At 38.8% G+C, this 24264-nt stretch overlaps 1 protein-coding gene across 2 annotated transcripts in view; it reads left to right on the plus strand.

Annotated features, from left to right (window-relative positions):
• nrg3b (neuregulin 3b) overlaps positions 1 to 24264 on the plus strand; it is a 174236-nt gene that overhangs the window by 71959 nt on the left and 78013 nt on the right. The window contains exon 2 of one of the 2 annotated variants that reach the window (XM_067488745.1): positions 13105 to 13237. In XM_067488745.1, coding sequence (XP_067344846.1) covers positions 13105 to 13237 — 133 coding nt within the window. Of the gene's footprint in view, positions 1 to 13101; positions 13238 to 24264 lie in introns of both variants that reach the window. The other variant, XM_067488744.1, reaches the window with a different exon arrangement.

The following is a 24264-nucleotide window of genomic DNA, read 5'->3' on the forward strand; positions in this document are numbered from 1 at the left end:
AGATTGCCTTTTCCAGCCTGAGCATTTACCTGTAACATACGGTGTTTGAATTTTTGCTATAATTACATGTAAACATAATATGCTTTGAACTCATTAATTCAGTTCGGCTTAAAATATTCAAATTTATATTCAATTTTTCCTTTTTTTTATTCTTCCTACAAAGATCATTTAATTTTTATGCATCTAATACTAGTATAGTACAAGCCAACATGCATTTCTGTTTGTACCATTTGCTCTATAAAATAATGATCCCTGCATAATAGTTTAATTGCAGCACAATTAAGATAACATGCCAAAGGATTTTAAATTGTAGTGTTGAAATCTAATAATAATAGATTTATGAATTGGTTTTGTATGAGTATGATTGTTTGAATCACATTACTAAAAATCAGTCATAATGGCAACATTGGTAAACTATTAGGTTTTCACTTTGTTTGGGTTTTACTTGTTGATAGTTTAAGATGCCGTCAATGTCAGGAGCAACTGTCTGCACAGTTTGCTGTCACTCTCTGCATTGATTCATCCACAGCCGCTCTCCGCTAAAGCCATATTTGTTTGCTATTCAAAGCACTTTATCTTGTGCTTCAGCTTGGGACTTTTTTGTTCTTAGCTTTGAGCAACCTTCAGACTCTTTAGCTTCTAATGTGCAAAATTTAAGAATCCCAACCACAAAAAAAGAAAAAAAAAACTTTTGCCCATGAAGCCACAAATGCTCTTCTTTTGGTTTCCTCAAGAGGAAGTCTTTTGCAGTAATTTGGAGACAGACATCCAGTCGGTAAAATATATTCACCTGTGGCATTCATTGAGTGTGACACATCAAGCTGAGGCAACATTGTTGCGTGGAGGAATGAGGGGATTGTACTGTATTCATCCCCAAATGGCTCTAAGGAAAACTTCTTTGATTAATACATCTGTAAGGGAATGCTGTGCACCAGAGAGAACCACTTTTTGCAAACACAGTCATAACTCACGCACACCGTTTTTGTCCATCAAGTTTAATGTTTTTATACGCCCTTTGATGGAGGCCATAGAGGAGAATGGAGAAGAATGTTTTCAGGGGGCGATGTGTTTTACAGGGATCTTAACAGCTCCTATGACAGGTGAAATCAACATTATTATTCAGATTGTGCCCTCATGCTGGATGACACTCATGCATTAAAATCTCGTCTGTATAGTGGTCCTGCTGAAGTCATCCAATTAACACATGACACAAGTATGTATTGCTGCTGAAATTATGGGGAAAAAAGAATAGGAAATGCATGCTAAATTATTTTTGTGTTAGTATGTGTGTTTCCCACCTTTGCGCTTCACCTCAGAGAATGAGGTCACTGCTGTGGTCAGACAATACTTACAGTCACCACACTGTTCTCTGATAATCACTAAACACACAGACACACACACATGCTGTGTCTGTCTTTCCCTCCCATACAGTCATGCACATGAACATAGCAGGTGGTGAGATGTTAAACAGGCCATGATTTGGCTAGAATTAGACAGCAGACACTCCCCGAAGACCAGAGGGGGGCTAAACAGGATTTCACTGATGCAGCGTCAGGGCCAACAGTGCCAGTCCCAGTACATTACAAGTGCCAGTCTGGCATTTCTGTGGACTTGGAGATAGCTAACAGTATGTGTTTGGCAGCATTGCTTCAGGGTAGAGCCTGTAGGTTCATACTGTATATGTAGGAGTCAAACTTCACCTTAATATTCCTCACATATGCATTGCCAAGGTTCCCTCCTACTTGTCATTGTTTTTTGCTAAATCCTTTTAAAAACACTTGCATCTTCTGTGTCTTGGTTAGCATTCTCTCCTTTTTCTCAAGAAATATTAATGACAAGTTTGCTCCTGAGGGAGGCCAAGGCACAACCTTTTCCTTGTTTCGGCGAGTGTCCCCATGACTGGATCAGAGAGTCTTTCTGCTGGGAGTGTTCAGGCTGAAAGGCATGTAATCCTATTCACAGTGGTCTATTGAGAGCAGTACCTATGTCTTACCTATGTATTTTTTAAGAGCTTTGGGTTGATAGTTCCACCGCCAGTTTACTATAACTGCTGTGGTTTTGTGTAGACAAATGTTTCTTTAAGGAGATTTTGATCTTCAAACAATTAGGTTAAGTGTTGGATTTAGTTTGGATGGTTAAAATGATGGGGAACTAGAGAATCTCTTTCTGTCAGTGATTGTCCTTACCATTATAGAAAGACAAGCTTGTGCACGTGTGCATATATGTGTGTAAGTGTGTGAGTGTGTGTGTGTGTGTGTGTGTTTGTGTGTGTGTGAGAGAGAGAGTAAGAGAGAGGGGGGTGAGGGGGGTGGGAGCAGTCCCCAAGATATAGATGGCTATACTGAGCCAAATTGGGTGGCTGGGGAAATCTGCCTTGTTTAAGGGAAAGCAGAAGTCACCAGGGCTTTTCTTTGTCCACAAGATGTACAGTTAGTGAGATTTATACTTAGGATTAACTGCTTGTCCCCTTGTGAGAATTTCCAAGCTAGTTATCATTAATGTAATCCAATTACATTTATTGTGTTTACTGATTTGTTTCCAAATGACATTGTAGGTGTGCTTAATGTAGTTTCAGTTATTATCCTAAAAGGATTTATTTCATATTTAATAATCCATTCGCTCATGTTAGTGTTTTTTGTTTGTATTTATCTGTACTATTTGTCCTTCCCTGCATATATATACTGTATGCATATATGTTTTGTAATATGAAGCATATATGTAAGTAACACTTCAACCACTTAGTTGGTCCATCCATCCACCAAACACTATCTGTGAGCTTTCTCACTTTAATGTTGTGTTGGAAAATTTACTGACGTTATAATTTCTCCTTTGGGGCCAACCACACAATTTTGGGACACAAAAATATGTGTAATCATCTTTTTGCAGGACAGACATGACTTTGTGCTATACCCACAGTAGCTGTGGCATATGTATTGCCTGCTGTGACAACGCACATCACTCAAATTAGTGAGTGCAGATGAAAACACTTACTACCTACAGATGGCTAGAAAGATAATTGATCAGCTCAAAGGGAGGCCTTCACACAGCTTGCTGGCTGTTATTGATGAGGATGTGTTTGAGACGGAGCACAGCATTGCAACAATCTCCCACTCACAACATAAAATGTCCCTCCCAATCTCCCAACTGTCCTCGTAAAGTCAAGGGCAGAATCAAAACTATTACTAGGTAAACTAAGTTTTACATACGATGTCAACATTTATACTGGGACCACAGGAACCTGCTGCTTGTGCATACCGGACCACTCCAGTGACGGTACACTCAGAGTTCTGTTAGGGTAAATCTCACTCTGTACTGTTTCCAATTTTCAGATGTTATTGTTGAATCCTTTTGGTTTTCAATGAATAATCTTGTCTGTGCACATTATAATCCAGCTGGTGTTCTGCAGCTAGATAGCAGTCTGAACACTTACTTTGGCAGATAGTAAATAATTGTAGGAATCCCTCAGCTGGGCTTTTAAAAAGGTCATATCAATATCTTAATCGCTTAATTCAGGACCTTTGGACAAGTGGGACTGAGCAGCAGCTTGTCCTGTCAGTCAACGAAACTGACAGGGCAGTAACATTTCTACTACTGCCTAATAAAATGGTCTTTTTTTTCTAAATAAGGAAGACGTTTAACATGGTAGAAATAAAATAAATCCTGCTTAAGCTAAAGGGCTGTTGAGTAATCAATGATTTTAAATTTTCCTAAAAATTATCTTATACCCGGCATATTGAGACTGTGCCTCCACCAATTGATGTAATAAAAATATGAGAGGACGTGGGTGTGGCTTGTCTAGTGTCCCGTTGACCTGCAAGCGGTTGACAGATGACACAAACTTGGACAACCCTGACATAAAAATTACACTGCACTGCTAGATTGCCAGTGACACACCCCTCACTGTGCCTGTCCTCCCACTGCAGTGCACATTGAATCACCAAAATAACAAAAAAACAAACAGACCAAAAAGAAAACCTGTTTGCAAAGCACCCACATGAGCATAAACTAGGACCTTTTAAAACTGCCTGATATGCACAGCTAAACCATTCCAAGTTCATTTATGTCCCCAAAATAATGCAAGGTAGCACTAGGTTCACATTTTCCTCCTTTAAAATTAAATAGTGGGTTTGTCTTTTCATATCAATGGAATCACCAGTTGAGATGGTGTAGGGGCTAATCACATCTTCCCTCCTGATGCGGTCTCAAACCGCATCTCAGTCAATTTATACACCGGCTCCTCTAATCCTTCTGCCTTTTGATGTTTCCTGCTTGTTTGTATGAAATCAATAAAATATACAGCAGATACACCCTCTCTTCCACATCCATCGTGGCTGCTTGGTGCAAACCGAAGCCACCAAAAGGAGCTACAGTAGTTGCCATTCTACTGATCTTAAGAGTCACAAAAGGAGCAAATTGTATCATGGGTGCTAAGACCAACCCCCCTGCTATGCTCATGTATGCCCTCAGTAGTTCCACATGCCAGGAGAGCTGCCAAGGGAGCAGACAGGCAAGCTCAGTGACTGCCAATCTGCAGATGCAGGAGCCGTCCCCTCATGCATATTAAACCCACACCACCTGCTCGTCGTACATCACACCCTGCATTCTTGGTCCCAGGAATTTTAATCAACCGTGTTGACAGGAAGCCACTCCGGTCTACGTAGGTGAATCATTCAGCTCCTCTCTTCGTACTCCTGTTAAAGCTGAGATGGGGATGCATGTTGATGTTGCGTTTCTGAAACATCTCAGAGTTCCCTTGAGGCACAGCAGAAAGGAGACTGCTGTGCCTTTTTAAATACGTAGATCTCCGATGGTGTTTGGTTGTCTTTCATGTCAAATCCACAAGCTTTGCACACCACCGCTCCTCTCCTGGAGTCTTCTCAGGTGGAAATAATTGTCTCCATCTTGTTGGATTAACCAAAAAAACAGAAACAGAGTGACATGAAGAAAAAGGACAATAACCACGTTAATAATGTGTGATCAAAATGACTCATTTTATTATTGGTTTACGCAGTATGGTCAAGGGAAAACAGACTTTCCAACTTTTCCTTTCCTGCCTTATCTCTATGTTTTCATAAGTATTTGATCTGTTTGCATGTGCAAAGCCGCATCCTGAGACGAGTGCTGCATAAAACAGTATTTTACAGTCATTTCCAATTCAAATATGTTTGTCAGGCATAAAGAGAGAGCATGGTGAATACCCATGGAAGGAAAATAAAACTGCTAGTTCTTCACAGTGATGTATTTTAACACAACTCTGCAGTGATCATACTACCGATAACACTGCATCTAAACTGATCCGCATGAAGAAGAGATTTTTTTTTTCCAACCATGTCAGTAAAGATGTTACAGTAAGTGAGTAAAGAAACAGGTCCGACTGCACCTCTCAACATGCTTTGCCAGTTTCTGCTTGAATACATTTTATTCCATCTTTTTAAACATAGTCTTAAATTTAAAAAAAGGCAGATGGAGGCAGGGCCCTGCCAAGACAACACCAAGTGTGGTGTCGGCAGTGTGGCAACAGTTAGATGCATGCTAGCAGGCCAAATATGCCCTGTTTGATAAGTGGTTTGTTAGTATTGTCAATAATTTGCAATGAAGAACAAAAACCTATTCATGGAAACGAATAAAATATTTTGATGGACACATGCTGTGCACATACAGAGCCGGAGACACACAGCAATTACAGATTGTAATCATATCTGTGAATTAGTATTTTGTGAAAATAACAAAAAATAATTATGATTCTATTATTTAATAGGCAATTTAGTTTATTTAATTTAAATCAGTTGTTTCTAATCTAGAATAGATGTATTTTGAATATGAATAATATGAACCTTCTTTTTTCCAATGAATCAACGCAGCAAAGTAGTATCAAAGCATATTTGATACTATATTGAATATGAATAGATCTTCTGTCAAAATACAAACCTCATACATAACTGCATTTAATTACTCTTTCCATGAGTGCCCTTAACTGCTTCCATGCCTTCTTGCACGTTCCGTGCGTGTGTTGTGTGTTTCTCATTTGTTTCACAGCCTCATGTCCCATTTGTAAATACTGCTGAATTATTAATTACCAAGGCTTTCTTCGAGCAGCACCACAGGTATGTATATTTCAGCAAAACTCCAGCAAGCTTTAATTTGTGTCTCATTTCTGGCATTTCCTGTCCTGGAATTGAAATCTAAAGTTAATGTTGTTGCCGTGGCAAAAGCACTACAATGACCTCACACATTAAATATACATTTGATAGATTGAAAAAAAATAAATTTTTAGTTGCAGGTTGCTGATGTTCTGTTAGTTGTTGTGCCAGTAATGGATATAATGGCACAAAAGTGCAACAACCACTATTGTGAGGTAGAGGCACTCATCTCATTCTTAACAACCTTTATGAGTTCTCACAGAAGGAATGAATCTTATGTGATGTGTAGCATATATTAATGTTCCACAGCCATCCAGAAGCGTGCTAGTTCCATAAAATATGAAATGGGAAAACTTAAAGATGATCTAAAAAACATTGAAATAATAGACATTGCATACTGTACAGCTAATTGCATGTTTGTTTCATTTCTGAGCTCATAAGCAGCATGATCATTCTACCCCTCCTGGTGGTGTATAGTATTACGATAATTACACCACAAATTGCAATCAATGAATCAGGATAAATTATCTGTCTAGTTCCATATTACTGCATCGTGGTGTGAAGACAAATTAGCACAGGAGAAATCGCATTTAATAATTGTTCTGAGTTTGTGCTTTGCTATAAACATGAGACTGATTCTGATCGATAGCATCTGACAGACTGCAATTTGACCTTGAGCTGCAAAATATAGGTACGCAAGTTACGGAGTTGATGTTCGTCTTGTCACAGAGTCACTGTTGTGATCCATATTTAAAGTTCGTTGGCACTTTGGCTTCATTACCTCTACTGAGGCAGAGAAGCAGGCAAGTGAGGAAGCAAATTATCTTTGAAAGCCCTCAAGACACCTTCAGAAAAACACATAGGTGAAGCTCTCTGTACTGATAATAACCTGGCAACGTGAATCATTTGCCATCAGTGAGTCTCATGCAGCTCGCTGTATTTTTTGGTGTTTTTTACTTCATCTGTTGCTGTAACAGTTTTAGGTGCAGCCTCTATTAAACAGTATCACATTACTCACGAGATACTAATCAGACCGGTTGCCAATCAATAAAACAAAGAATTGTGTTTAATTCCAATGGGATTTCGATGTTCTTCAAACTCTGGTGAAAAGAAAACACAAGCTCTCAGGTCTTTTCTCGCTTCTGCAGAAAACTGGTGCATTGAATTTCTGTGCTTTTCTCAAATAAAGGTTGCCCTAAAAATTATATACCCTCTTATGTCAGCCCTACTGTACTGTAGCTCCCCTGATGTTTGTGCAGCCTCTTCTATTGGGTATCGGTTGCACTTCCAACAGCGGTACAGTGCACATCAGACAACAAAGTGGCTGATCCTTTGGCTAGAGAGCAGTACAGGTGGTTTGGGTTTGCAGTGCAGCATCTCTTTTACAAAACGCTTGTGGGAAGGGAATTTATTGGTCACTTTGTGATCTTGTTAAAGCTGGTTTCACGAGAAGCAGGGGATTTCTTGTTGTGCACATAGTGGTCATCCAACCTTTAATCAAGATTCAGCTGACACAAGGTCAGGAGATAATGTAGACAATTAAAACTTTTCATTAGGAAGAGAATTGTTACCTTAAGGTTTAATGCGTGTTTGCTTCCAGGGTCTAGTTTATTAACCCACTGCTTTCAGCCTGTCACTTTGAATACATTCAAACCCTTTTTAGTTTGTCAAACATTGATGCTATTAGATAGACTTAAAAGTTTGTGCTCCTGGAAGCATCCTTCATTGAAAAAAAAAGAATTTAAATGTATATCAGTTATATTGATGTTAACCATTCAAAAAGCTTTGCTAAAATACATTTTAAAAGCTCTATTCAAAATATTCATCAAATTTATGTGCAGTAGATATATAGTACTGTATGTCACAGCAGATTTAAGGCCACCACCAGTGGGACTGGGAGTGAAGGGCAACTAGAGTTACTGTGACAAATGTCCCATTGGATGCCTATCACTGGTTGTCATGGTGGACAAGGCCATGTCCTCTTTAACCCTGCTTACAGGCGGCGACTGCCACCTTTAACCAGCTGTCCCACAGGTCGGCTACTATTTGTTTGCGTCATGTCAGGGTCAGACGGTGTCCTAAACCTCGTTGTCTTGATCATGCAAGACATACTGTGTATTACAGCACAGCAGGTGTGTGACACCTAAAAAACCGGCGCAACAAGGTTATGGGATGTATTTCAACAGTACTGCACTGTAGGTTGAAACATATAAGCCAGAGTTAGAACCTCAGAACCAGAGTCAGATTAGAATCTGAAAACATGACTTATAATATTCCAGATCTGTTATATTTAATCAATATGTACTGAAAGTTGTCTTGATTATCAAGCTTTTCCCAAGATATAGTATCTGCCATAAAAATAGTCTATTGGATCTACCCCCCATTAAGTGTTGATTAAGTGGTGAAACTCATAAAACATAACAATGGACTCGTTTAAATATAGTATTTGGGGTTTAGGGGTTTTAAAGGTGTGAAACCTGGTGCTGTCATGACAGAGGGAGAAGAAAAAACAAACAGGTTTAAGTCATTTCCAGACCTTTGTGACAGATGGCACTAACATGGTATCTATACTTCTTGCACTGTATATTTCCCTGAATATGGTTCTTTCCAAAAGGCAGTGATGCATGATGGGTAAGCAATCAGCAGACTCTCCTTGGACTTTCTCTTTATGTAGTAAGGCCCTCTTTGATGTGTGCTGCAGTAAACATAGGCGGTTCTCTCCTGACCGGAGTCTCCTGGGGGATAAGACTCAGCACAAGAACACTAATGAGCACATTAGAAGGAAGCCATAGACGGAAATGCTACAGTTGTAAATGGAATTGTCTCTTGTGTTGTCTGAAGCAAGGGAGCTCTGTCTACAGTAAATCTGTGTGCAGAGAATATGCAGAATATCGAGAATATGCAGAATATCGAGTACCAAGTTCATTAAACTTCAAGGTTCTACATTGGATTTGAAACAGGGCTGCAGGTATCAGTATCAGACCTAAAAAGCAAAAGTGGGACTGTGAAACCGAATAAAAGAAGCAAGGTGTTACAATTGGAGCATTCACCATTTATTCCATTTAAGATAATCACAGGGTACATAGGGTTCGACCTTCCTAAAAAAAAACAAAAAAAAAAACAGCATTCTTGCAATATTTATGTTCCAACAAGAAATCTGTATATGCAACATTTCTTTCATCTGTAACAGAGCTGCTTTTTAGAGGGAAAAGTACTTATTTGAAGCTGTGTGTTTTTTCTTTTTGGAGACATTGATTGGAAGCGATTCAATAGTAGTGACTGAGAAGAAGTACTAGTCTCAGTATTCCTCTTGGATAAGTCTGATCTGTCGAATATCATTTGAATCTGTGATCCCTAGCCAGTGGATTCCCTGAAAGTTACCAAGGGAATCGCCAATCTGGATTGCCTTTGTGCAATGGGGAAAGTGAGAGACGTGAAAATGATTTCAAATAGTCCAGGATGAATCATGCTCCCACTGCAGCTGCCTTTTATTAGCACGTTTTCTACCATGTTTTTTTTTTTTTTTTTTAACAACACACTGAAATTCACAGTGTGCCATGTGCAGAGTTTGCTAGAGGCTGCTTTTAAAAGGTTTTATTTTGTGAAAAGGCTTCATTAAAACTGTTGATGAATGAACATAATGGCAACTTTTAGGTTTGTCATAATTAATCATGGCACTAAATCTTAGTAATAACTAAAAGACAGGAACACGCAGTTTATCAGCTATTACCTCAATAATGAAGATGAAGATTATTATCATTTGATACCATAACACGCTTTCCACAGTGGATATGCAAAAAGTGCTAAAATTGATCTTTTTAGGGGCGGTCCCTTGATGCTCAACAAAAGTGGCAAAGCAGAAAATATCACATCTAAACACACAAACCTAAATTATCGCTATTCTGCTGCAATACATTTAAAAAAACTGGATATTTGCTGTATTAATTGGCTTTGGGTCTGATGGGTAAATAGATAAACAGGATCCTGTTCAATAGGTGTTTAGTCTAAAGTGAACAAGTTGTGTGTGCTGTGCTCCAGATTTTTTTTACCATTTCCTGCCTGTCACAATGATGAAAGGGGAACCCATAAGAAATTGACAGCCTGTGTTGCTCAAGGCCAAACATATCTGAAGATGGCTTGTTCCTTGATTTTGCCAACAGGACTAAAAGTGTGGAAGTAATCTTTTAAAACTGACAACCCCCCCCCCCCCCCCAAAAAAAAAAAACAATAGCAGATATTTGAGAGGTAATTGGTAGAGAGTGTTTGCTTGAAGACCTTGCACCAGGTAACGAATAGCAGCGTATTTATGTTAAAGAATGACAGGCGTGAGGCATTACCCTTTTATTGTGCTTTAAGGAAATAAAAAACATGCTGAAATGTGTGAATTTACCATCCTATGTTTTATAGGTCAAATGAATCATTAGGTTCTGGTATAGGTGCAATATTAAAATCCACAGGAAATTTCAAAGATCAGCTTTTCTGGATATCCTGTGCACATTAAATTCCACCATAATATCTTTAATTTAAGACTCTCATGTCAGCTTCTTTCATTTTGGGTATAAAAATGGCATATTCACAGTTGGAAAAAGAGCAGCAATATGCTGCATAAAAGGTGGAACTATAACATACCCTGGAGTTTTGTTGGAGCTTTGTCGCCCATGAAACAATATACAGAGACCATCATACATTAGCAGTGGCCAAAGTGCTGTGCCGTGGTACCATAGTGACCTTATGCACTGCACTACTCCCCTGCTGTCAACAAGTAGTGACCACTTTCCATTCAGGAAGAATCGAGTAACAGCAGTTCTACAAAAGCTTTCTGCAATGGCTCTTGGTTTGAAAAAAACAAAGACAAGATGACACACTTGAAAAATAAAGTTTTAGAATCATTTGTGTCTAGATGCGATGCGATGCGAGTACCAAGGGGGGTATTTGGTATCTACATGACCTTGACTTTTTTAATGTAAATATATCAATAGTTATGCTTAGAGCACAAAAACAATGTGTTTTGTCAGAAAAGCCCCTGCTTAAACCTGAACCACTGACCTAACATGGCGGACGATGTCTCTATATATCAAAAGTGTTATTTTTCACATGTGGTCACTGCTTCTGTCTGAATAAATGCTGCAAGGGACTTTAAACACTATGACAGTTATTGCCAAGGATGTGCATACCACAGGGGGACATTGTGCTCTATTTTCTATTATTAAAGTTGCATCTTGGAATAGATAACCTTTAGAGCATTTCACTCTGGGAATTTATGAAATTAATATTACAAGATGTAAACCATTGTCTTCTAACGCCTAGAGAGTGACAGAGTCAGCTTGGGTTTGAGGCCTACTTTCATTTACATCATACCCTAGGGGCTGGAAAATAGGAACGGATACAAAAATTATTCTGAGTAGCAATGAGAAAGCAAGACATGCAACAGACAATCAGTTTATTCGTTTTCTTTTCCCTTCATAAATGTAAAACAAGGAAGATCCCATATGCATCTGAAGATATGATCTGAGCCACTACAATAAGTGGTTTAAATTACATCTTCGAAAGATTTTTCTCTGACAGAGTAGAGTCTTGGTTGGCCCCAGGAGCTCCGCATATCTCTTTTTGTGTTCCCTCTGATCTCTCATCATCTCTTGGGTCTCACATCAAGAGCTCCAGATTTATCGGTCAATGGCCATAAACAAAACACAGATTGAACTGGACACTGGGGCACAACAGAGGACCAAGTTTTGTTTTGTATTGTTTTGTGTTTTTTTCAGCCACGTGCAATTGGTCGCTCAAGCCTCAGCTGAAAAAGGCCATTGGCCAGCAGTAATGTGGCACACAAAGCCGATTAGGCAACAAAGATTTGGCAGAATCATGCAAAAGGATGATAGAAATAGGCACAGAATGACAATTACAAGAAAAGGATGTGTGAGTGCATGTTTGTGCACTGACATGGTGTGTCTGTGTGTAGTAGAAATGGATAAAAGAACCACATTTGTAATCCAATTGTATTGGCAAGGTATTGAGCGTAATACCAGTCATCCAATTTTCAGTGGTCGGCTACATGATGGAGTGAAAGAGCTGCTGAGTGATAATCTCTGTGTCATTGTGTACATGTATGTGTGTTTTTGCATACCTGTGCAATAACTATGTGATAGAATATCTGCATACAGCATTGTGTGGACATGCACATGTTAGCACACAACATTTATAATGTTGCTGTGACCACACACCTGACAGCTGTGCATTTTTCACAGGGTGGAGATCTCTGCATTGCAGTGCTTGTACATAGCAGCCATGCTCTTTGTGTGAGAGCGGCTCAGGGTCAGACTAGAAGAAGCGAATTAAAGCTACACCACTGGGTCCATCTCTCCCTGTAGGGCCTCTGAGTAGTGTAACATTATTACTGCCTCACTTCTTTACCTCTGCACTTTATTTCTTTGTTTTTCTAACTTCATTTACGAAAGCAGCAAATGGGGAAATTCACAAAGGAATTGTAGTTAAAATATTTCATTGGAACAAACACAATAAAACACTGTACACCAGAAGCAGTACAATGATACTAATAATAACAAGATTATTACTAAAGCATATTGTATTATTGCATTCAGCGCTTTACACTGCTACTTTACTGTTGCATTGGGTGAAAGTTGCAAAAAATGAAGAAATGTAAGGAATGTAATGACGAAAGTTGGGCCTTTGGTGAACCTGCCTGTATCCCACCGAGTTTCAGAAATCAACAAGGAATGATTCTTCTTTTCCAATCTGAGTAGGTCATTTTAGAAGAAGAAGAAATCACTGTAGAATACAAATTAAAACGCTATGCACAGTAAAACATTGAAGAGATGAAGAAATAAGAAACATCCCTGTCTGAATTAGCCATGTTTTAAGAAGCAAAATGAAAAGAATTATTATTTAGTTGTTTTTCTGTTCATCTGTTACTAACTCCTGCCCTCTCTGCATCTGTCTCCAGCAGTGGCCCCCACACTTCCTAGTTTACGTTCAGAAGTCTTCAAGCCGTGTGTGGAAGACAAGGACCTGGCCTTTTGTCTAAATGAGGGAGAGTGTTCCATCATCGAAACAGTGGCTGGAGTTCACAGACACTGCAGGTGAGTGCTGACACTGTGTGTGTGCGTGTGTGTGTGGTTTCTTTCTCAGCACTGATGTTTCGTGTTGTTGCCCTTCTCCTCCGAGCATTAGCCTTGGGGTCATTTTCATTCAAAATGCTTTTTTCCCCCACACCTCACAGACCTTAGTTCTGAGTGATGGAACACAGGACAAGAGTTGTCTAAAGGCAATTAAAATGTGATCAAGATCAAAACCACTAACTTAGGGATCAGAGATGACTTGGCTGCATTAGATGCAGCTGAATCTGTGCAAACATGTAGGCGTGACATTTTTCCAAATTGCCGTACCCTTGTTTTGTGATATGACCTCTTTGGTATGGGGCCCATTTTAATGATAGGAGTAAGGAAGAGGCTCTTGTGAGTTCCTTCTTTGATCGTACTTAAAAGCAACAGATCCACTTATTTATTTATTTATTCATTTATTGCAGTTTTCTTCTTTCCTTTTGTTTCGCCCAGGCAGCACTTTGACTATGAACAAATAGATGTAACTCTTGTAAATATATTCTCAGTGACATGTTCTATGATGTGGCAGGCATGTTGTCAATTAAATAGATTTCATTTGTTGAGGAAACACATCCTGTTCCCATCTCTTTTCATTACCTTTGACAACCTTTACTTACATTAGTTAACTTTTAGCGCTTATCAGCAAGATGTGTTTGTACAGTCCAACCAAACAGAACATGCAAAGTGCTTCACAGGAAAGTTAATTTGGACTAAATAGTGTCACTCAAACTCATCACCTTGTTTAAAGAGGATATTCAGTATGTTTGGTGTTGTAGTAGCCAACGACTCTTGATTATTTCTCACTGTATTGCAAAAACCACACATATTAAACAGTATTTTACAAAGGCACACTTCTATGACCTTCTGAAATATGTGATTCTATGTGTGGTGTTGGATTTATGTATATGCATATGCAGTTGATTAGCAGGTGCAATAGACTTTCATCTTTGCTCTTTTTTATATGTTCTTGCATGTCTGCCCTGCCTTGTGGCCCAGTCAACTCTGCTATATGACTCTGATGTACCACTTTAAAAATACCTCAGTGTACAAGTGCATCATACCAAAGTTTTTCTAAGGGAAGAGTTGTGCTGAATGATGCTTATTTGTGCTCATTAGTACACCCACAGTACCTGGAATCACAAGGCTTAAATCTTCATCTAATAAAATGCATTAGAAATGACACAAGAGCATGAGTCAAGCTTCTCAGAAAAGAAGCTGCTGAGCAGAAGAAAGTTGAAATTGGTCAGGAAATTGCATCTATTTAAAACTGGCCATTGCCTTTGACAAATGGAGAAAAAAGCCTATTTTTTTCAATAGACATAAAATTACCTTTATTCAAGTAGTCATATTCTCACCACTTGTATATTTGATAACTATAATGATATATAATTTCACTGAAGAGAGACAACTAAGACCCTGGGAATAATAAAAAAATAGGAATCAGGATGTTTTTTATGTCATATTTCAGTGACCGGCCCAGCACAAGAATTTTGAATGCGCCACCTGAGAGACGGCGCCTTCAATAAACCCTGAAGACTCGTAGCAACTACCCCCTGGGCTATAATTAGTGAGAGCTGAATGACTGAATATAAGATGTAGAATAGACTAAAGCACCTAACCTTCTCTCTTGAGTTGAGTGTCTGTTGTGTGAAAGACTGATTACAGGTTTTGAGTAATTTTATTGAAAGGTTGTTTCGTTTGCCTGAGGGAAGTCCAGGTAGTGAGTGTGTAAAATAGTGGCAGTTTACTTTCTACAAATCACTGTCTAGTTAATGTCATCATTTATATGGTGGAGCAAGGTGTGTTTGTTATTTTTGATTAGCTTTTATTTAGTCCATGAAAGAGTCAAAGAGCCAGAGTACTGATATTGTAAAAATGAAATTTTCAGATGAAATTACTTTTCAGAATTGCTTGTTTTTGCTTGAATTTTGTTGACATTATCTATTCAAGTATCTACAGTACAGCATCTAAGTACACACTTATCAGAAGAAGATGCCTTTTTATTGTGTTTACCTGTTGAATAGGTCTCATATACATTTGTGTTTCTTCCTTTTACTCCTGAACAAAAGATCTGTCTCTTTTTGGCCTGCTAATTGCTGCACCCTTCATACCATCTATTTGTTTACTTAGGATCTTTGCCATTTCCTGCTGAGCAGGTAGCGTACAGTCAGCTAGTGTGAAGCTGTTTGCTGAAAATGGCTACCCACGGTTTATTTTTTGAAGGTTTCGACCATATGGAATAACAAACCTAAAAAGCTGAAAGCTGTGAATACCTGTAGAGTTGCTGCTGTGTCATTACTATGTACATTCTATAATTTAGACAGGCGAACCCAACCTGTCAGACATAGTGTTCATATTCAGACATGGGGATAAACCCAGACACTGCCCCATCCACGATCCTGGAAACAACTTGTTACTTAAACAAATGTAAGGCAGGTGGTTGGCACTGAGCTTTAGGGTACTACAGTGTTTCTGCTGTTGATCAGTCAGCACTTTAAGCAGTGCTAGACCAGGGTTGTCATGGCAGTAACTCCTGAAATCTGAAGCTTGGAAAGCCAAGGTGTAGTGGTTGCTGAATCCTTTGACGTCATCTATTCCTTCAGGCCACAGTGCAAAGTACATAATAGATGGCTGGATGTTTTCCAACATGAAACAAGGAAACATGTCAGAACAATCTTTGAACACTTAAATCACTGGATGACAACACAGTTTTGAACTTGGGAATCAGTTTATTTTGTTGTGATACATTTGCTTCGCTCTTCTCCTCCGTTCTTTCCCCCTTCTGCCGGATGTTCTTGTTTGCCAATGCTAATAAGGCTCCCAAAATAAACATGCAAATGTGAGTTTAAGACCTACTTCCACATCAGTGCTGTTGCTTTTTATACACTAAGTGCAATAAATGTACAGAAATTCAAAGGTCTTGTGGTATTTATGGTTTGGGATATCATGGCCCAGTCACATTTACTGTAGAATATAACTGTAGGACTATATAAACAGCTAGAAATGACACCAGCCTCAATTAATAATTGCCCTTTCCTCAGTGATGTCCCCATTTTCCCTAATATTATATTCCTTTGATAGGTTGAAAATGGAAATGACAATGTCATCGGTGCAGAATTAATGCAGTGTCTGGTTACTGCATAGAAAAAAATAAAGAACTTGTCTTGTTTGAAAATTTAAGCATCAGTTGTCACAGAAAACAAATCAAAGCATTACTCTAATCTCACTATTATCCTGCGTAGATGCAGATTGGTATTAAATCTGTTTTGAGGAGAAGGAGAAACACGATTTTGATGTGTGCCTCTCATAGCAAAGTACAGACTATAAGATGATGACACACTTTCCTTTGGCCTTGAGATGTCAGACTCAGTGAGAGCACAAAAGAGAATACTGTACATATAGTCTGTGCAAATATGAAAAGCCAAAGGTGAAGGAATACATTATCAGAAGGTGTAGTAGATTTAGCTGTCATACCCAATCATGTCACCTGTTTTTCTATTCTAGTGTTCAGCACCACAACACTCCAGAAGTTTTGTGATGGTCTGGAATAAAACCATCACTAAAGCTTCTCCCTAAGGGGAAAGCTTGTCCTTGTGCCAGCGGTAGACAATAGCCAAAGGTGAATCTACAACACCCTAAATTAAATTAACATGGGAAGAGATAACACATGTTCCTGTGATCCAACGAAAACTGTTGTCTAGTGCAAGAATTCAGTGTTAGCAACGAAGGAGGCAAATAGAACCTGTGACAGACTGTTGGGACACTTTGACTGCGCCAGTGCAGCATGGGTTTGTCACAGTCACAGAACCTCCAGTCACTCCATGCATAATAGTGCATGCTCCAGGTTCTAGGTTGAATAACAACCACGATGCACAGCCATTACAGTTTATGTACTTATGACTAAAAATATTTTAGGGTTCTCTTTATAAAATTGCTTAGTAGATTGTCCCCAAAGAGTTCAGTAGGATTTGGTCATATTTACAGTATTTCGTGAAAGACAGATTGTATAGAACTGTGTATAATTACATAACTGCTCACCAGTGGTAAAATTGTGGTGACAATGATATCACTATTGGAAAACTGCATGTTTTTCCCTTTGCTTTCTTTTGAGTGCAGTTTGCTTTAAAAAAACACAAAACACAAAAATCATCTGGAACCAGTCTCTTTAAATGAATGCAGCGGTTACATGTGTGTTATTGGGAGGTTAATTTGTTGCACAAACAATAATGCATTGGTTAGCTCTGTATGTAAGGTATGTAGCTACAGGAAGGCATGTTCGTTCGTCACTTAAACTCCTCCTAGAGCTCAAGACAAAATAGGACCTTATGAAATTTGATATGTTATCTCATAGAAATAAATGTGTATGTACAAGATCATACTGCATGGATGGCCTTCATTCAGTGTAGACTTTATTGATGTTACATCTCAGCCTGAGTAATATTCTTTCTGCACTTTTCAATAAAATCATTTGTAACGGGCTCTAGTTAAAAAGGAAAAAAATGCAACTGTTCAGCGATGCAGGTCTTTGATGTGAGGGCTCAGCAGTATCAGTCTGATATGTGCTCAGCAAACCAAAAGCATGCAGTCAGCCATGGACAGAGGGTGTTGTAGAATACATTAGTTGGAGTGAGCATTTGCTGCAGCTCTGGCCACCACCTGCAGTATTATGTTTTGGTGGCACACATGGTCTTCACAGTCAGGCATTGAGACGCTGTGTATGTTTTACTCAGCCGCTGGAATTCAGCAAAGATGTGATATTCTCAATTGTTCAAAAAGAAGATTGTTTCTTTATATGTGCACAATAACACCTACTCATCTGAAGTGCAGCCTTACCCGAACCAGTATTCTTGCTGCAGAAACATCATCTGCTGCAAAGTCATTTTTCTTGACATAAATGGAAAACAGCTCTCTTACAAAAATCTGTAGAAAAAAATGGTCTTGGTACATGAAAAATAGCTGCCTCCTTTCAACAGAATGTTTCCTAACTTGTATGGGCATTGTATCAACAACACATTACACATTAGACTCAGTTGTGTTGCGCAGATGATGCAAAGCTGCTGCAAGTTAGCTTTATAGTTGAAAAAGCTTCATGCCAGTGAAACAAGAAGGGGAAATACATTAACTGGATTTGCATTGTGTGTATGGGCTGTTTTTATACACAGTTCACCAGTTGTTAGGAGATTTGAATATTTTTCATTCTAATTGATATGTAGATCCACATTCCTCTTTTTTGCAAAGGTTAATTGTGGTTTAATTTTAACTGTGACACTTTATCTATCAATAATAAATCACATTGTCACAATAATTTCATGAGAAGAGGTAAAAATATTTTATTCCAATGTTATCAGCAACAGTGTACAAAAATGCAAAATGTAGATTGTAGAAAAAGGCTGCATAAGAACTTAACAGGTAGCATTTTAAATTGTAATAAAAACACTTAGCCAGTTTATTTGTTATGTATTGATATTGCTAGTATGAGGGATTTAATGGCCTATGCATTTAAAGATTGTGTAGATTTTAATGTGGATAATTGTTGTTTACTTTATGATGAAATAAACATTTGTATCATTTGTGCCATTCCGGTATTAATTACAGGTTTAGTTTAAGGAAAAGCAAATAGAATTGCTCTGCTCTGCTTGAAAAATATTTGTTACTGCCTTTAATGATGGGGATCATAGACGTAAAAAATCAGACTTGCCAAGTAGTTTCTTTTACCATTTCTGTAAATATGTATACATATTTAACGGTTTCACTTTTATCTTCCTCAGCATGGAGGATGGATTCACTGTCTTCTGTGTGAGTCTTTGTGCATGTGTGTGTGCATAAAAACCCTGGCAAAGCTCAAGGTAGCTCGTGTCTACTATTACCATGGTAACTTCTTCCCTCATTAGTATGAGGCCAAAACCAGAAGAAAATAGTTGTTGACTCACTTATAGTGAATTATCTTAGGCTTTATCATAAGGTATTGTTGCATTATATTTTGTGCATCGATTCTGATTGATCAGTCATTAGAAGACATGCCGCTAATGCTATAAATGACTGCTGTTCTGAATAATTCATGACAAAATTGGCAGATTTGATTGCTTCATCCAAAGTTCTGCTGACATGTAAGATGTTAGATCATATTTAAACGATCATTGATTTGTTTTGTCTCTTTTCTTTCAAAATCCATCTGTGGAGATGGATAACTAGAAAAAATAGTGTTTCATAAGCAAAGTGCTTATGCTGTGTATGTGTGCATCCAAATGCCTTAGGGGACATGTCCATTTATCCTGATGTGGAAGTGCATAAAATTTTTATTATTAAAAAAATAATAATAAAAAAACTCGGTCCCCATGAGAGAAACAAGATTTTTCTTTTGGTAGTTGGCTGTAGGGTTAAGCTTAAGGATAGGCTGAGAGTCCCAGTGTGTGTGTTTGTCTGTATCTCCATGAGCCTTTTTTCCCTCCAGGACCCTGGAGACATTGACAGCGGTATTAACACAATCTGATATGACAAAATGAATCATATAAATGAAGACCGCAGCCTCTTTAACTTCCCCTTCTTGTTTTTCTTCCTTTTTCTACGGGGAGCCAGTTCAGCGATTAAATTGTCACTGCACCGTCGGACCTTGACAGGCTGCACTAATCCACGATGCTGTCGCTCCTCTGCTGATCCATCCTGCTAGAGAGGACGTTCTCCAGGCTTAGGGCCAATGGGCCTTGTCCCACACTACCCCACCCAGCTGCTGTATGAAAGCAACACAATTATAAACCCAGAAGCAGACCTACATGTTGGCAATACCTTGCCGTGGAACTTGTAGTAATGTGGGCACATTAAATTTGTGATCCAAGTTCACTAATTCATAGAAAATCTAGGTCCCGCTAATGTGAAGCTGTAGCAGTGCATCCACCTTTTTCACCAGCAACAAGAAGACAGCAGATATGTCTCTTAATATGAGTAATCTGTTTTTCTGTTACTCCTCCTATAGGTACTTACATATACATGCATACTATAAAGCCCGTACACATAACTAATTTCCCCACCCATGCTTTCATCTCATTTCTTTCCGCATTACATTTTACATTCTGCAGGGGCCGTCACAGATGAAAGACTCATGTGTCCAAATTCAGCTAACAAAGGCTGTCTTGTTTTTCAAGCAACAAGACTTAATGAGTATGGGACGGACATGCTGTCAAGAAAATCCACCAGGCATGCTGACAATTAAAGCTTCACAAGGTGTTGCTCTGTGATTCACAGATTTACATATTCAAGTTAGTTAGAAATCTACATTAATAGTTGTTGTCTTTTCAAGATAGGTGATGCATTCTTGTTTAATACTGTGTTACAGTATTACAGTGACAAAGATGGCTGTTTGAGAGTTCAGCCCCATCCCTTGATACATTATTGTTCGTTTAAGGAGACCACAGAAACACAACTAGCTAGTTAACCTAATACACAACAGCATTCAGCCAACTTGTCCCAAGGAAGTTTCAAAACACTCCGTCCTACAATGTCCTGCACCAGTGGAACTCTAGCCTGTGAACAAGCTCACCCAGCTAATGGCAGCCCCGAGGAGTCCGCTCAGCATGACAATGAATCCTCCCTACAGTCAACAGATAGGGACGTGACGAGAGTTGCCAAGATGTATAAACTAACTATAGAGGCTGCGGAAGAAATCAAGAAGTCCTCATTTGCAGTTGAAAGTGAGCTGCTTGTGAAATGCTGAAAACCTTCTTGTTTTCCTTGAAGACACTAATCAACATTTACAAGATGGTCCCCTCTGCTACCGCACAGAGCTTCCGATACACAGAGAGACACTGAATGATATATAGAAGGCTCCTTTTGTTCAACTGCTCCACAATGGTCACTAAACGGTGTCATTGCTAAAAGCTGTGATCCCATGATTTTGCCTGCTATAGCCATTATGAGAACCAAGGAGGGCAATGGGAAGCACACTCCTCCATCTGATCCATAGGCTATGACACACCATGGAGAGTTCCGACCTGTGCTTCTAACAGGCCGATGTCCCCGATACAGACATTGGAAACTGGCTTACGAAACCAAAGGTAGACAGAAGGACAGTGATTTTTATTGCATTTGCCTGTGAAAGAAATATGTATCACGTGACAAGTGCTTCTCGGTCTATGCAGGTCGCTTCACACTGATTCAATTCTTATCTAATATTTCATTTAGTGAGTTATCAGTTGTGGCATTTAATGTCCTTTAGTGCCTATTTTACTGCTTATGCAGGCAACGACTACTGAAATTGGTAATCCAACTAGTGTGTAAGTTATGTTGTACACGAATAATGGCTCTGTGGAAATTTAATTGGCCCAGCACAAACAATGCATACGGCGGGATGCACTGCTCTCAGCAGAGGGCGGTGCGTGTCCTGCTTCATGTATAGTGGGATGCTGTCTGTTTACTACCCTCAGGCTATCTTTGCTGGGTTGGTTTTGTTTATCATCATGCAGAATAGAAACCAAAGTGGCTGTTTAGTGACTTCATAGACCAAGAGGATTCTATTTTTTCAATTTAAAATTTTGTTCAAAGTAGATATCCTGTTCTAAGATGCCAGGATTAATGTGCAGAGGTTTTTTTTTGCAAAATTTTTGTATCACACACCATCCATTGTGCAACAGTGGAGTACAGTCTACATTTATATTAGCCATCCCACATAATGAGTATAAGGTGTTTTTGATTAAGCCATGCAGCTGTTATTCTAAATTATCAGATTTAAGCAAACTTCACTGCAGTTTAGTGAATATTAAGTCAAACAAAGGCCTACCAGAGAAGGCAGAGTAATTGCGGCATTATTAATAGAAATAACAGCATGTAAGAATCTTATTACTCCTTTCCATTTTTTCACATTTTCAAAGTCACATTTGCCTGAGAGAACTGTGCACAACCACATTCACAGGAAGATCACAAACTAAATGGCAGCATCTCTCTCCATTCTCTCTTCACCACACCAAATGCGCTTTCGACGTTCAATAAAGCAACGACAGAGCATTTTGAATGTAACCACCATGGAGAGACTGCATTAGATTTGAATGCAACAGCAGAGCCGCAGTTTGTTGCCTGCAGCACTTTGCTTGTCATTTCATTGTGGGCTCAGCTAGAGAAGGATAGCAGCTGCTTCTCATTACTGATGTTTAGACTAAATGATTTTCTGCAGTGGACACAGAACAGGGGCCATACAGCTACATCATCAGGTTTGAGCACAGAAAACCCTTTGACAGCAGACTGCGATATCTCTGTAGCCACCACACGCAGATGTGGTCTCTAAAAGATTTTTCTCATGGGCTGCCTATTGTTTCTAGTTCTCTGTCATTAGAAATAGAGGGAAAGGTGCTAGGTGGTGCAGGAAATTTGCGTTAACAGGAAACAGGAAATTTGCGTCTTTGTTAACAGGAAGACGGTGGAGGAGAAGGTCGTAGCTGCTTCCCATATCAGAGGTTTTATATGGTAGATCTTTCAGATCAGAGGTCCAGGTGTAGTGCTAACTGATTCTCACCTGTGCTCAACCCGATTACATTTTAAGATGTAGAAACTTATTGTGAATATGTTGCATTTTAATATGCCATGGCTGTGGAATTATTCCGTTTATAAAGTTGTCATTGAGCATGTATACATGTATGTTGAAATGAAATGTGTTGCCTGCCTTTAACCCATTTCATTGGGGGGAGCAGTGAGCAGCCACAGTTCCTGGGGATCTAGCACAGAGTGGCGTGCTTATTAGAGGTACACCTCATGCATGGGCTGGGATTCCAACCAGAGGACCTCTGTATTCTAGCCTGATGTTCAGCCCATTGAGCCACCAGGCTGAGGAAACTGTGCTCCAGGTGAAGCTTGAACTCACAACCTTAGTATTGCTTTGCCATGTACTTTCATATAAGTACTTTTCGCTAACCGATTGTGCCACTGGAGCTTCAAAAAGTTGGTTGGAAGCTTCCAACTATACACATCATCCTAAGAGGCAACATATTTATCCTTATAGATAAATACTTAGCATTATTGAGGCCTCTGTCAGACCTGTATATACTGTCAAAGTCCAGCTATATTTTTCCTACATTTCCTACATTACTACATTATTACTCCTTTTTTCCCTCTGAAATGAAGTGAGGCTCTTCTTTGTAACATCTTTACTGGCTTTACCTAAGCTGCAGCTTGTACGTTTTATCCCCAGAAAGGTGTCAAATAAGATAAACAAATCAGTTAGTCAGGAAACATAAGGCAGAGGATTGAACAAAGTCAAAAAAGAAGAAACCATTTGGAGAAGTGATGGAAAACGTGACAGAAAGAAATAGGTGCAGGTGGAGATGTTTAACAAAGGTGATATTTCACTATCAAATCACCTGACGGGATTCTTTATTTTTACTGATATTATTAATCCAGTTGGCATGTTTTCACTAGAGGGTTTGCTTTGGTGTTGGACCAGCAGCACTGTCTCTGCTTATTGATAGAATGCTCTTGAACTGAGTTTAAATTTAATTAAGTGAAGTAGCAAATGAAAGGAGACAGAGAGAAGTAGAAAGAAATCCCATTGTTCCAGCTCAACCTGTCTCAGGCCGAGATCAATTATCAAGCAACAGCCTGGTTTAATCAATGTTCACATGAAATGAACTGGGAATAAATATTCGTTTGTCAATACAGATATACTGTATGTCCACTAACAGAGCATAGAACAGACAAATAGAAACACGGAAACTAATTGGAATTCATCTTTTTTTAACTGGGAATTATATAATTTTATATAATTATATAATATCATGATTAGTATTTAAACAATTTGCAAAACAGAATATTCAGCTAATCAGCACTAACTGTAGTTTTTAAATAATAATGACAGACTTAGAAATTCTAGTTTAACTAATTAAATCATATCACAATCTTCTGATAAACATGCGTTCTTCCTAAAATCAGTTTTTAGTTAACTGCCTTAAAACGGGTTGTTTATTGATGGATGTACATCAGTGAAAGCTCTATTAATGCCTAGCAATCTTTTCAGATTTTGAAGCAAC

This window comes from Channa argus, chromosome 20 (assembly GCF_033026475.1).
Source record: "Channa argus isolate prfri chromosome 20, Channa argus male v1.0, whole genome shotgun sequence".
In the NCBI taxonomy this organism is placed as follows: domain Eukaryota; kingdom Metazoa; phylum Chordata; class Actinopteri; order Anabantiformes; family Channidae; genus Channa; species Channa argus.